Below are 13,900 nucleotides of genomic sequence, written 5' to 3'. Positions count from 1 at the left end.
GATGACCAAGACACTTTGTGAAGCAGCCAGCAAGTGACCCACAAGCCCTGCTCCTGCTCCTGCGCTGATCCTTCCAAATAATAACCTTTAGGCATGCAAAGAGTCCAGCCAGAGGGTAGCAAATGTGATTCCTACTGGCATGATGTGGCTGCAGGAAGCATGGTAGACTTGGTGGTAACACTGGCCAGACAGTACAGAGGAGTCATGTTACACTCACTGCTGCAGGATTTTATTCTGAGCCGGGTCACTTTTTCCATCATTAATGCAGCCCACACTGTAGCAGTCCTGGTGCAGATAGTTGTGGAGTTTGCCCAGCAAATTATGACATTTGTGGAAAGATCCACTTTGTGACAAGAGGCCACAGACCTGCTTTTGCTCGGTACCAAAATCTTTGATGTCCCAAGGATGCTCTCACCTGGCCCTGTCAGCAGACCAAAACCTACCCCAGGGTCCCAGGCCTCCAGGCCAGTCCCAGCACCAGAGGGGAATGCTGACTGATTCTAAGACCAAATGAGGCTATTTTCAGCTCGTAAAGGCTCCCATTTTCAGATGTTAAAGCATTGGATCTGTTTTGAAATATCAAAGCACAGAGGTGCAAATGTGAAATGCACAGGAACATCATTCCTTATGATGTACAGCTTTTGCAGATGAGTCTCCAGATCTCCAGCAACAGGGTCTGCTTCTGATGATATGGGGTTGGTGATATTGCTGTTTTATTTCATTAATCATGCCTTTATTTCTGTTCCCTGTGCTTCCTTCTGATGGCCACTGCTGGTATTTAGCTGGGTTATATGAACCTTGTAACACTTTCTCATTAAAGAGGAAAAAAGTTCCCAAGCATTCCTTTCATGCAAGAGGGAAAGTGGTCTGCTGAAGAGAAAATACCTCAGGGCTGTGTTGCAGCAGGTCCAGCCAGGCTTGTCAGGGCACCCGGATGCTGTGGGAGAACTTGTGAGGGGGACAGGGAACACTTGCAGACAGCTCTGTCCTCTCAGCCTTGTGCATTGCTTCCAGTCCTTCCCAAACGAGTCCCCAGAACCTCAGGCTGGGTAATGAAAAGCAGCTTGTCCCAGGCAGCCATGTAGGGACAATAAATGGCTCTCAGTGCCCAGCCCTGCCCTACAGCCTCTCCTGCTCCCATACCCAGCACCCATCCGGCAGCCAAGCCCAGCCCCAGGGGCCACCCAGACACAGAGCACTCATGGTGCCACAGACCCAGGGCCAGATCAGCTCTTCCCCATCCCCCCAGGGCCCTGGGTGCCTGGGAACCCCCCCACACCACCTGAGGATGTCCCTTCTCATCTGAGTAACAGCCACCTGAGGCCCAAACTAGTGTGGCCAGTGCACATCTCATCATTCTGTCACCTTGTCAAAATGGATATTTAAGGTTTCACTTCCAGCACTTTCAGTGTTTGGGATATTATGGAATTCTAGAATGGTTTGGGGTTGGGAAGAGCCTTGAAGCTCTTCTTGATGCCCCCCTGCCATGGCCAGGGACACCTTCCACCATCCCAGGTGGCTCCAAGCCCCATCCAGCCTGGCCTTGAGCACTTCCAGGGATGGGGCTGCCACAGGTTCTCTCCAGCTCTCTTGGCACCCCTTTAGACACTGGAAGGGTCTCTAAATCCTGGGGCCTTTTCTTCTCCAGGCTGGGCAATCCCACCTGTCTGAGCCTCTTGGATTACAATTGGCAGTGTTTAGCACACATCCCCTGCCCCAAGTCTGTCCCCTGTGGCTGAACAGGAACCCAAAGATGGCTCAGGGACCTGTCACAAGGACAGCCCCCAGCAGTCCCCAGCAGCTCCCAACAGTGCTGCAGAGGAGGGCAGGAGAAGAGCCCTTGGGCACTTCCATCACCACCCCAGCCACTCCCTTTGGGACCTCTGGTTTGAGGACAGAAAGGGACAAATTCACTTAGGAGCACGTGTTTGCAATGATGGAACAAAGCTGTGGGAAGTGAGAAGGGAGCACATGTGTATGGATATCCTGGGCAGTGGGACACTGCTTCCCCAGCCCAGCACCTCCAGCAGCTTGTGGAGTTACTAATGAACTTCTGGAACCACCTGGCAAACCCTGCAGGGGCCTTAGAGATACACTTCTACTTCTGTCACTCAAGAAAGCTACTCCAGACCCCAAACAGGATCTGCCCAGGCCTCTTGCAGCCACCCTCACACCAAGGAGAGGGCAGGTCCCTGCAAACCCAGGGACTGCCCTGGCTGAGACAGTCAGGACTGAGCAGGGAATGAGCAGACAGCACTAAGGGGAAAAAGCATTCAGCCCAGTGTTTTCTGTTCTATCCCTTCCCCAGCAATTCTGCTCCTCTTCCTCTCACTTGACTTTTGGTACAGGTAGCTCCTTTTTCATGGAAAGGGCACTACTGCCAAAGTGGGTTTTTCCCATAAGACCTCAGAAAGTGGAGGCACCTCAGCAAAATTCAAATAAATAACAGCTTCTTCAAAATCAATGCAGCCTGCCTTGCTGGGCCACAACAGCCATTTTCCTTTCTCCACAGTTCCCAGGCTGGAGAGGGACTGGTTTCTAGCAGAGAGCGGTGCATTTTTCACTTTGAATCCCACTGTGCTGACTAAGGATTGCTTTGTAATTCCCAGCAGGCTCCGTAGTCCAGGCAAAATAAAAGATCATCATTTGCTTCAGGAAAATGTTTAACCTGGGCTTAAAACCAGGCTTTGAGGAGAAAATGGATGGCACAGGTTACACTTTCCCAAGGGCTGGGTCTCAGCAGAGCACAGAAAGAGCAAGGCTGTGTCTGTTTTATTTGGGTATCGTGACTGCACATCACAGCCTCCGCACTGTGGCTGGAAAAGACACTGGAGATTTATAAGACTATAAAATACAAGGATGAAATATTTTTCCATCCCACTGTGAGGGTTTCCTTGCCAGGCTCCAAAGCAGCAGTAATATTTCAATTCTTACACAGACAGATTTTTAAAATTACCTTTTTTTCCAAAGCTCCCTGAAGCTGAGAAAGCCATGAAACTTGTCAGGAGGCACTAAAGATAGCACGTTATTTGTCATCATCCTTTAATCAAATAATCCCAGTCATATTTTCAACCACAGGCAGGGAGCATAGCTCATGAGAAGCACCACTTCTAAACAGATTAGACACATAAATCCCACTCAGGTCAGCCTTATCTTCAGCGCTGTGGAAATTAGGCACACGCCTTCCTGGCCAGTGTCTAAGCTGCTGGGTGCACACCTGGGCTCCAGCATCAGTCCATTCATCCAAGAGAGAGTTCATCCCACAGCCACAGATCCAGCTCTCTGGCTACCAGGCAAGAACAAAACCACATCCTTTCCCTTTCCTCCCGCTGGCAGAAAACCCTTCCAAGATCTCCATTGGGAGCTGAAGGCTGTGCTGGTGCCATGGGTGGGAACAGGGCAGCAGGACAGCAGCTGTCCTCACCGTGTCCCAGTGCTGTCAGCCAGCAGGACTTTGGGAACAGGAACAAGGAACAAAGGAGGAAAACACTTCGTGGATTAGGCTGAGAGGATGCCATTCACCCTGTGACAGCCTACACTGAAAACACAGCTGAGGGCTCGGCCCCGTTCCCTTCCAGCAGCTTCTTCTTCAGCCAGGGCTCTCTGCCTGACCCTCAGCAAGCCCCAGCCTGGCTCAGGGTGCAGCTGCCAGCCTGACAGAGGTGCTGGTGCAGGGCTGGGCTCTGCAGCCTGGCTGCACAAACTCCATGGCTGCAGAATCTGCAGCCACAGGCAACCAGTCTGTAAATCCCTCAGCAAATCCTGGGAATATCCACAATTAAAAACAGGGTGCCACAGTCCCAAGATTTTACAGGGCATAAAATAATGCAATAAACCTTGTGTTCCCTTGTCTCTTTGCTGTGGAACTGTTTGGTGGTGGTTGCTGCTGACAAAAAATTTGTGCTGCAAGAAGAGGCTGATGGTTCCCTCTGAACAAAGCCCCAACATCCCTGTTGATGAACAAACACTGGACAAGGCCTGCCCAGAAAGCTCCCATGGAGAAGCTGCATTTGAAGGCTTTGTGTTCTGTAACCACACAGGCTGGAGTATTTCGTTACTTTTAATAAAGAGTGCTGGGAGGAGGGAACCGCAGTCACACAGCTCTGGGATCTGGGGCTCTCACACTTCAAATGTTGGGAGTAACCTAAAAACAGAGGGGTTGGCTACACTGCAACCCACCAACATTTACAAGATCTTCTCCCTCTACAGCAGTGACTGCAGGGGATGAACTGTACACCAGCAGCTACTTTGAACTGGCTGGGAAGGTCTATGTGGAGGAGAGGCAGCAGGAAAAGCTCCTGGCCCAGTTAGCTCTGATGGTTCTACTTGTTCTTATCTGAGAATTTCTTGTTCTTTCCTCCCCAGATGACCTAGATGCAGATGATCTTCAGCTGGACCTTGAGGAATCGAAGCTGCACCCCACTATTCAGTGCACACCAAGCCCCGGTGAGCAGCCAGGGAAAGAAACCCTTTGATCAGAGTTGGGATCCTTTGAGCTTCTCTCACTCCCCAGGATCCCCCACAACCTTTCAGATCAGAAGCTTGATGGGTTGGGCTTAGGCCAAATGGGGGACAGGTGAGGAGTCTCCTCCCCGTTGGATGCAGCTGCCCTCCTAGGAGGGGAGGCCCAGGTCAGGATAAGCCTGACCAGGAACCCCAGGTACCACCAGCTCCTCCAACCTGCTGCACTCAGACCTGGCTCTCCCGTTTCCCTGCATGACTTACACTTGGCTTTGCCTCAGCCAGCCTGGAATGTTGCCCTTGGTGTCCTGATCATACCTATGGCACTGCAAACTGCAGGGATACTTTGCTCTGCTTCCTGAGGAAGGGAGAGCAGGGAGGCACTGGACTGCACGTGCTGGCTGGGGCTCGAGGAAGTTGCCTTCTGATTTTGTCCCTGTTCACAGCTCAGTGGGGTCCGACACAAGCACACCTGGAGGCTGGAGAGGTCTGGTTCCAGCCAGCCTCCTGTGGGACACTGGCAAGGACAGACTTTTTACCAGTTGTTCCACTGAGTTTGTTGCAAAAGGAATAAGGTTTCAGCTGAGAGCATGTCCTGCTGCCTGGCACTCTGAGCTTCACCTCCTTTGAGATGAAAAAGATTTCTCCATTTCCTCTATTTTTGTTTGCTCTCTACCACCTAAAACTTCTACCACCCTGGTTTTGTTTTTGCTGAGCCACTCACTGAAACACTCCAATCCTTCCCAGAGGCAATTTTATGCCATTGCCCACTCTCTCTTTCCCCACTTTTTTCTTTGGTGAACAGCTTCCAGACCAGTCCTCTTTTTACCCCTCCATGACCTTCCCTTACTCACTCCCCCATCCATCCACTTCTATTCTTTCTTCCTCCTGACATCCTTCCATGTTCTGCCTGCCCAACCTCTCTGTCCCTCCCTGCCACACCAGCTCCCTCCCTCTCTCCCTCATGCCCAGACACTTCACCTCCTGGTGCTCATCCCCACTCATGCAGAAACAGACACCTCTTAGCCAAGGTCTTGAGTGTACAGAGGGAGGCTGGCAATGCCAGAGCAGGATGCAGCATCCTGGCAGATCTCCACACCACCAACTCCCAGGGGGAACGTGAGAAGGAGCAGTAATGGCAGAGGGGCCCAAGTGCCAGGCTGACACCAGGAGTGTTGGTCAGTCTGGAGTCACATCCTTTTTATATTTTAGGAGCACTGATCAGTTTGTTTCTTACATTTCATTTTGACCTCTCCCTGCACCTTTTTCCCACCCTAGATAAGATATGAGAGGATGCCAGAGGCACTCCAGTGTGAGGTCAGGAGCACAGGGGCGAGCCAAGAGGCAGCTGCAGAAGAGGGTGGACAATGTCATATTTTCTTTGCCAGCCCAAGGCACTCATGTGTCTGGTGGGGCCAGGAGAGGGCTGAGACTTGGCCACCACGCTGAGCAGCACCACTGGAGAGAAGCAGCGCCTGCTGGGTGTAACTTTGGGGTTTGTCTTCCAGGTCCCTTCAAGCCCTGTGATCACCTGTTTGAGAGCTGGATCATCCGCCTGGGAGTCTGGGTCATCGTTCTGGTCTCGGTGCTCTGCAACGGGCTGGTCATCCTGGCTGTCTTTGCTTCCCCCAGCTACCTCTCCCCGGTGAAGTTCCTCGTGGGCTCCATCGCTGGGGCCAACATGCTGACGGGCATCTCCTGCAGCATGCTGGCCCTCGTGGACACCCTCACCTACGGCCACTTTGCCCGCTACGGCGCCAGATGGGAGACCGGTGCGGGCTGCAAGGTGACAGGGTTCCTGTCCGTGCTGGCCTCCCAGGCTGCCATCTTCCTGCTGACCCTGGCTGCCGTGCAGTGCAGCCTCTCAGCCTCCTGCGTGCGGGGATATGGCAAGTCCCCGTCCCTAGGCAAGGTCAAGGCTGCTGCCTGTTGCTGCCTGTTGCTGTCCTCTGTGGCTGCCGTTCTGCCTCTCTTCTCCATTGGGGAATATGGAGCATCCCCTCTCTGCCTCCCATACCCCATCCCAGAGGGGAAACCCACCACCCTGGGCTTCACCGTGGCCTTGGTGATGACAAATATGCTCTGCTTCCTGACCATCACCGGCACCTACATCCGACTCTACTGCAACCTGCTGAAGGGGGAGTTCAGCGCTGTCTGGGACTGCGCCATGGTCAAGCATGTGGCCTGGCTGATCTTCACCAACTGCCTCCTCTACTGCCCAGTGGCCTTCCTCACCTTCTCCTCTACCCTCAATCTCTTCCTTATCACCCCAGAGGTCATCAAATCCGTCTTCCTTGTGGTCCTGCCCCTGCCCGCCTGCCTCAACCCCTTGCTCTACCTGCTCTTCAACCCCCACTTCAGAGATGACTTCCGCCTGCTGAGGCAGAAAGGGCAGGACAAGGGCAGCTTCCCCCAGTCCTGCAGGGCTGATGACATGGAGAAAAGCTCCTATGACTCCACCCAGGCTCTGGTGAACTTCTCCGACGTCGACCACATGTGTGAGACACCTGATTCCCTGGGAGTGCGCCCCATCCTTGACAGCTACAGCTTCCCCTCCATGACGCTCATCCCCTGTCAGCAAAGGGTGGGCACCAGGGGCAAGGAGAGGGGCTGCTCTGAGCATTGTCCCTGCCTCAATGACAGTGAGGTGCTGATAACTTCAGAGAGCAGGGATCTGTCTGGCAGCAGCCTCCGGATAACCTTCTTCCCCTCCCCACCCACGCCGCCCTACACATCTCACTTATAAACCTCCTTGGAGCAGCCGTGGGAACGGCCCCACAGCACACACCGAGGGCCAACTCCAGTGCCAAGGGGCCAGCAAGGTGACACAAACGGCTCCCTGAAAAGCACCAGTATGACCTGTCTACCCTCATCCCCATCACACCTGCCTGGGCAACAGGCACCACTCTGCCAGCTGCCCCTGGCCTAGAAGGGCTCTGACTGAGCTCCAGACACTCAGGGCTGGCCATGGGAGGAGACAATCCCTGTGTGAGTCTCACTTCTGCTAGGAACTGCCTGGGAGCGAGCCCCACTGGCTCAGGAAGTGGGTCAGGGAAACCTCCTCTTGCTCACCCTGCAGCATCACCAGCCAGGAGGAAGCTGCAGCGAAGCCAAGCTTGTCTTCTCAAGGCAGAGACCTCTTGGCCAAAGCCATGTCTCTGTGGCAACCCCTGGAAATGGCCAACTGCGATGTTGCCACCCACAGGAACCCCAGGCCTTGTCCTCTAGGGCTCTCTGCAGGTCCCACAGACCCCTGGAAAGGGGCTGGTGCCTGTCTCACGCCACCAAAAGCAGCGTATCCATGTGTACACCTACTTTGGGAATTCCCATTCATTCACTGGAAGCTTCATGGCTTGGACACCGCCCTCACTTCCAGCCAAGACCAGGAGCTGGGGATGCTCAGTTTTTCAATCTGACCCACAGTGTCTCAGAATGGGTCTCTGAAACCCACAGCAGCCAAATCCAAACAGTTCCCAGAAAATCCCATGTGCTCTGCCTGAGGTCACCCAGCAGCACCGAGCCAAGGCACCCAAGGGCACACCGGACCCCCTCCATCCCCCCTTCGAACAGCACAGCACACCTGGGGCACTCCTGTCTGCATCCACCTGGCTCCTGGTCAGACATGGTGAAAATGGGGTCTGGCTGCTGCCTCATTGCCCCAGACCTCACTCCTGGAAGAGGCTCTTGGTTCTGGGTACACGTCCCACACACAGAGCAGCCATTCTGGGGACTGCATGTGCCTTCTCCTATTTTAAGGGCAGGCAGCTGGTGTAGAAGGAGGAAACAGAAATCAGCATTGTGGGATGGTGGCATCAGGAGGACACAGGCCACTGGGAACAGCCTCGAATCCACTCCCTGCAGCTCAGGGATCTCCCAAATCCATTGACTCTGTCACAAACCCTCCCAGTGCCACCCAGTGCAGCAGGGAGCCCTGCACTCAGAGCTCAGGCTCTGGGCAAAGCTTTGGTTCTGCTGACGTTACTGCAGCTGTTTGTCACTCATTTTCATGAGATAATAAATGAGCCCCGTTGCTGACCAGTGGCTGGTTTCTGTCCTCTTTCACGTGAGGAGCACTTTGGTGGTTCTCTTGGCAGCCAGAGAAGCTGTGGCTGCCCCATCCCTGGAAGGGTCCAAGGCCAGGTTGGACAGGGCTTGGAGCAGGCTGGGCCAGTGGAAGGTGTCCCTGCCCATGGCAGAGGGGGTGGAACAAGCTGAGCTTTAAGGTCCCTTCTGACCCAAGTCATTCAGATTCTATGATTTTAAATGGAGCTAGGCTGGGAGTCCCGATGTGATAAGGCCACAGTTCTGAGCTGATGGGGACACACTGCAGCAGCCTGAGTGGGCAGGAGGGCACTGAGGTGCTGGGACAAGCTGAAAGGGAGGAGGCTGAGGCCATTGTGGGCTGCATTTTTGCTGAGGAGCAGTATTGGAGGCAGAGGCCTGGGGGTGGCAGGGTGACAGGCACAACTGCTCTGGAAGCCATTGTCAGGGCTGGGCACCTTTGAGGTTTCCCCTGCACGTCAGCAAGGCACTGCCAGGACACCCTGAAGGGCAGACATGGCATGTTGAGGAGGATTTTGGCCCTGAGGGACCCGGAAGCATTGTGTAGCAGGACAATGTGGAGGCAGTGTGCAGGCACGCTCAGATGTCCGCTCTCCCCTCGTCCGGCCCTCCTGGCTGGAGATGTGCAGCTCCTCTGAAACAAAGCCAGCAAAGCAAGCACCCTATGGTATTGTTTTTCAATCTCATTGTTTTTTCCACCAACACTGTGATTTCTGTAAGACTAGGCCATGACTGGGAATGCTTGGGATGGCAGCACAGCCATGGGCATGCAAGGGATGAGGAACAAACTGTGCGTGGGGTGGCAATGTCTGGTACTGGCCTCCTTGGAGGCCAAAGGAAAACAGACATTTTGGAGAATGCAAGCCCATCTTCAAGACTGGGATGGACCACACATCAGGTCTGGCAGGTGACCTCAGCAGTTGCAGGTCATAGCTGAGCTACCAAGGGGTTAACACCTTGTTCCTGCTCTCCAGTGATACAAAACCACATTCACTTTCTCAGGCAATCTCTTCCATTATTGTCCCAGACCTGACTGGTAACTTCCAGACTCTTGTTCACTTGCTGGTTTGAACTCCTAGAAGCAAAACTGAGGCACTTCATCTCAGCATTTTGTCTGTGAACTTTTTTTTAGCTGTAACTCCTGCTGGGATCTTTTCCCTGCCATCCAGACCCAACTTTTCTCCATATGGACGCTGTGCTCCCAGCTCTGAATCCCCACACACCTCTTTCATCCATCACAGAGCCAGGAAAGGGCTGTTGGTTGGTGTAATCCAGAGCAGGAGCATATTGGTTTTTTTCTCCAAGTGAAAGAAAACACTGTGCTTTTCAATCTGTACTGCCCATGGTGGAGGCTTCCCTTGTATCTGCTCCACTCCATGGTCTCTGTCAGAGTTTCATCTTTGAAACAGTCAAAGATGGGAAGACTGGCACAGGAGAAGGTGAGATGTGATGGATGTTCTCATGGAGGGCTCAGCCACAAAAGACACAGGGTGGGACCCAAAGAGAGCTGCAAGCCAGGGAAGAGCATGGAGCAAGAACCTCGTGGTGTCCTGTGTGGGTAAAGGCCACATGGCCTTCATGCAGCCAAGAGCTGGCTCTCCTCAGAGCCTTCAGGTATGAGCACAGTAAGGGGGGACTCCAGGGCTAAAGCCACACATGCATCTGAAATCTGCCTTGCTTCAGCTGCATGTTTCCCATAGGCAGAGGAGGTAGAGGCACCACTTTGAAAGGTGATAGCCAGGAACTTGGTGCAGAGGAAGCAGGATTGGAAGGGGCTGAAGAGTTAACAGTCTGCTCTGATTCCTCTGGCCAGTACACTCTCCTGTTCTGGGAAGGATTTTGTTGGGGAAAAGTATTCTTGGAAATATTCTGCTCAGAGATTTCTTAAACCTTGGATGAAAGCAAAGTGTGTGAAAACTCTCTCCATCTATGATCCCAGGTATACAGCAAACTCCAGACCTTGCATCTTCTCTTTGGATGTATTGAAGATGACATTATACATACAACTGTCAAGTGCACAGTTAGGAAAAATCACAGGAAAAGCTGAGTTCCTAGTGTGAAAAGCCAACCTGGAAAATAGTAAAAAGCTCCAGCTTCCTGAATGCCTCAAAACTGGAGTAACTTCCCTGCAACTGTGAGGAAGAATCCCACTGAAATACTGGTCAGTCACAAACTAAGTCAAACACCTCGACCTCTTCTGTGACTACTCCCCACCCCCAAGACATACAGGGCTGAAAGAATTAAGGTTTGTCTGGGGCAGGGTAATGGGTAAGGTCACAATGGTCACAATTCCTGTCCTAAAGGGCTCCCAGGGCACAGGTGTCAGCAACACACAGTGCAGAGAGATGTTTTCTGAAGCTCTTTGGCATCTACTTATGAATGGAAACAAATGCCCAGGATCATCTGACTGCTTGTAAAGCCTCGGTGTGCAGTGAGAGATGGGGGGAGCTGGGGAATGCTGCAGCTGCCTCTTCTCTTTCCCAGATATTCCCTGAGATATGCCCTTTCTGCAGCTCCACAAGGAATTGAGCAGCAATGCTCACTCAGGAGTGAGGTTCCTTTGGCCCTCAGGACCATAGCTGTGTGTAAAAGCACAGACAGCAACCCAGAAAAAGTGAGGACACTCTGCCCTTTGGATATTGGCTGCAGGTGGCTGCAGCAGGAGCTGCACATTCAGGACATGGGTCATATCCATCTCCCCCATGCCACAGTGACAGAGTTCTTGGGAGGCTCTTGTATTGCCAGCCTTTTGATGGGAGTCAGGTGTCAGGGCATCTCCGAGAGCTCCCACCTCACCTGGTCTGAGGATGCAGAGGGCCCTGCATTACCCACCTGTGGCAGCTATAGCTCAGAAGCAGCAGGTGATATCCCTTTCCCTTCAGAAGTGAGGAGCAGCAGCTCAGGCACTTCCTTGAGTAGCCTGAATAGAAGAGCAGAGCACCAAACTCTTGACTGGCAAGAGCCAAGGCTGTCTGCTGTACTGAACTGAAGCTTGGGGAACATTTATATTCTCCCTTCTCTCAGCTTCCAGTACTTCTTGATGAGTACTTCCAAGTCATCATCTCCCAGATAATCTTCTTCTGCCTGCTCAAAGGCTACCTGTCATTTGTCTTTTAAATTTTAATAATATCACTATTAACTATCAGACTTTTTAATGTCAGCAATTCTAGTGGGAAGAAACTATTGGGCACAGTCTACTTTTAAAAATAAAGTATGCATGTAATTATTATCCCTTATTCTTAAGAGGAATCCACACAATTCCAAATCTGCATCAAGAATAGTCATAAAATCATAGAATTGGAATCACTGAAGCTGGGAGATGATCTAGCCCAAACTGCCCACTGAAGCAGGGTCAGCTATTGCAGCTTGCTCACAACTGTTTCCAGTCAGATTTTCAATAACTCCATTGATGGGGAGACTCAACAATCCTCTGAATAATCTCTCCCTGTGTTCGACCACCCTCACAGTAAAAAAGTGGGGGGTCTATGTTCAGATGGAATTTTCTGTGTTTCACATTGTGCCCATCACCTCTTGTCCTGTCACTCGCTGAGAAGAGTCTGAGTTGTCTTCTTCAATCTCCCCATCAGGTATTGTAACCCACTGACAAGATCCTCCTCAGCTTTCTGTCCACCAGGTAAAACATCCCAGCTCTCTGAGTTCCTTTTCACATCAGAGATGCCTTATGGCCCTCCAGTGGACTCTCCCCAGGAAGTTCATGCCTTTCTTGTATTGGGGAGTAAATGGCCTTGTGGGCATATTTGATTTCAGGCATGTGCACACACAGACACACACACATGCAGTGACTTCAATATATGCACATTATTCACTTATTTCTATGTAAAAACACCTCAGCTCACTCCAAAGTTCTGCAGCTCCCATCCTAAACTGCCTTGTGCATCATCCTGAGAAAGGAAGAAAATTGCTCTCTGCTGCAGGGTGTGGAGCTGGGCTTATTCCCAGCTCAGGGCAGAGCAGTAACCAAGGCTTCCCAGCATGGAATGAAGGGGATTAGGGATTTCTCAACAGTATCCAACACCGTCTGGTAGACAGAGAACACAGAACTGATTCAACATGGCAGTCTCATCTCTCTTGTCTTTTCAGAGCTGTGGTTCTCAGCTCCCCAGACCAATCCAAAATGCTGGACTTTTTCTGACATCTGCAGCATCTCTACAAGCCCAGCTCCACTTGCCATGACTGATATCACATCACTGCGAAGTTTCACAATCCAGTTATGGCACTCTCATTAATAATTATGCATTAATATGTAAAAGAGTAATACTGGTGGGAACATCAGTGTTAGGGAACTGAAAGAAGTAGGAGTAGAAGAGCTTACTGTCAATGCCAGCCTCCTGTCCTGACTCACCTCTCAGCATTTTGCCCATAACCTTCATCCCCTTTTTGCCCCTTGATACCTAAAAGAGCCAGAGATGCCCTTGCCTTAAGCATTCAAAGTCAGACCAACTATCTATGGAGGAGCAGGTGACAAGGGAGGAACATGCAAAGCTTCAATTCACAGCTGTAAGATGACAGTTCTGCCATGAGAACACTAAAAGGAATCAAGTGTATGGCAAGAAATATCCTTCAAGGCTCTTCTGGGGCTCAACAGTAACCAGTGAGGTCACTTGCTCAACATGCTGAAATAATCTGCTTTGAATTTAAAGCTTTGCTGTTGAAGGCACAGTGTGATGATGGCTGGGTGAAAGGTGGGACCCACCAGTGCTCTCCATGGGTATGGTGCAGGGAATGCCACCTATACTGAACCACACTGTATCATTATAATGTTTGAACTTGTCTTAAATTAGAAATGGGGTGTGTGTTCTATTCCCATCTGTCAGAGCTGGGGCAGTTCTCTGCTGTTCATGGGGCACTTTTCTTTATCTCTCCCACAACCAATCCTCCCTCCAGGAGATCTCTGCTGTTCATGGCCACTGAGTGTCCCTGCATGGCTGAGAAAATTCCATCATCCCATGGGGAGAGGCTGTGCCCAGGGGAGGAGCCAAGCATTCCTACCTGGATCCAATCTGCCCTTGGAACAGCACAGCAGCCTTTGCCCACTGCATTCCCAGAGGAGCAGCTTTCTGCCCCACTGCATTCCCAGAGGGAGCTCAGGCCCATCTCCAGCAGCCCTGGAGCTCCAGAGGAAAACTCCAGCCTTGTCCAGGATCCTGCTCCAGCAGAAGCACAGCTGGCACTGCAGGAGGGCTGAGCCCCCATGGAATGGCACTGCTGCCACCACCCTGACCCACAGCCTGCCAGGGCCTGCTCTGACTCTGGCAGTGTTGTTTTCTTTTTTGTACTATTGCATTTGTATTTTTAGTTTTCCTAGTAAATAACTATTATTCTTATTTCCATATTTTTATCTAAGAACCCCTTAATT

The 13,900-nt window shown here is 51.8% G+C and overlaps 1 protein-coding gene across 1 annotated transcript in view; it reads left to right on the top strand.

Moving 5' to 3' along the window:
* The window catches only part of LGR6 (leucine rich repeat containing G protein-coupled receptor 6), a 99,181-nt gene extending 90,692 nt beyond the window's left edge, over window positions 1-8,489 (top strand). Inside the window, exons 16-17 of the mRNA XM_053998420.1 lie at window positions 4,366-4,446; window positions 5,970-8,489. Coding sequence (XP_053854395.1) covers window positions 4,366-4,446; window positions 5,970-7,207 — 1,319 coding nt within the window. The 3' untranslated portion in view covers window positions 7,208-8,489. The remainder of the gene's footprint in view (window positions 1-4,365; window positions 4,447-5,969) is intronic.
* The last annotated feature ends 5,411 nt before the right edge of the window (window positions 8,490-13,900 follow it).

This window comes from Vidua macroura, chromosome 24 (genome assembly GCF_024509145.1).
Source record: "Vidua macroura isolate BioBank_ID:100142 chromosome 24, ASM2450914v1, whole genome shotgun sequence".
Classification (NCBI taxonomy): Eukaryota; Metazoa; Chordata; class Aves; order Passeriformes; family Viduidae; genus Vidua; species Vidua macroura.
Note: the sequence above shows the minus strand (reverse complement) of the source record. Positions and strands in the feature narration are given on the sequence as shown.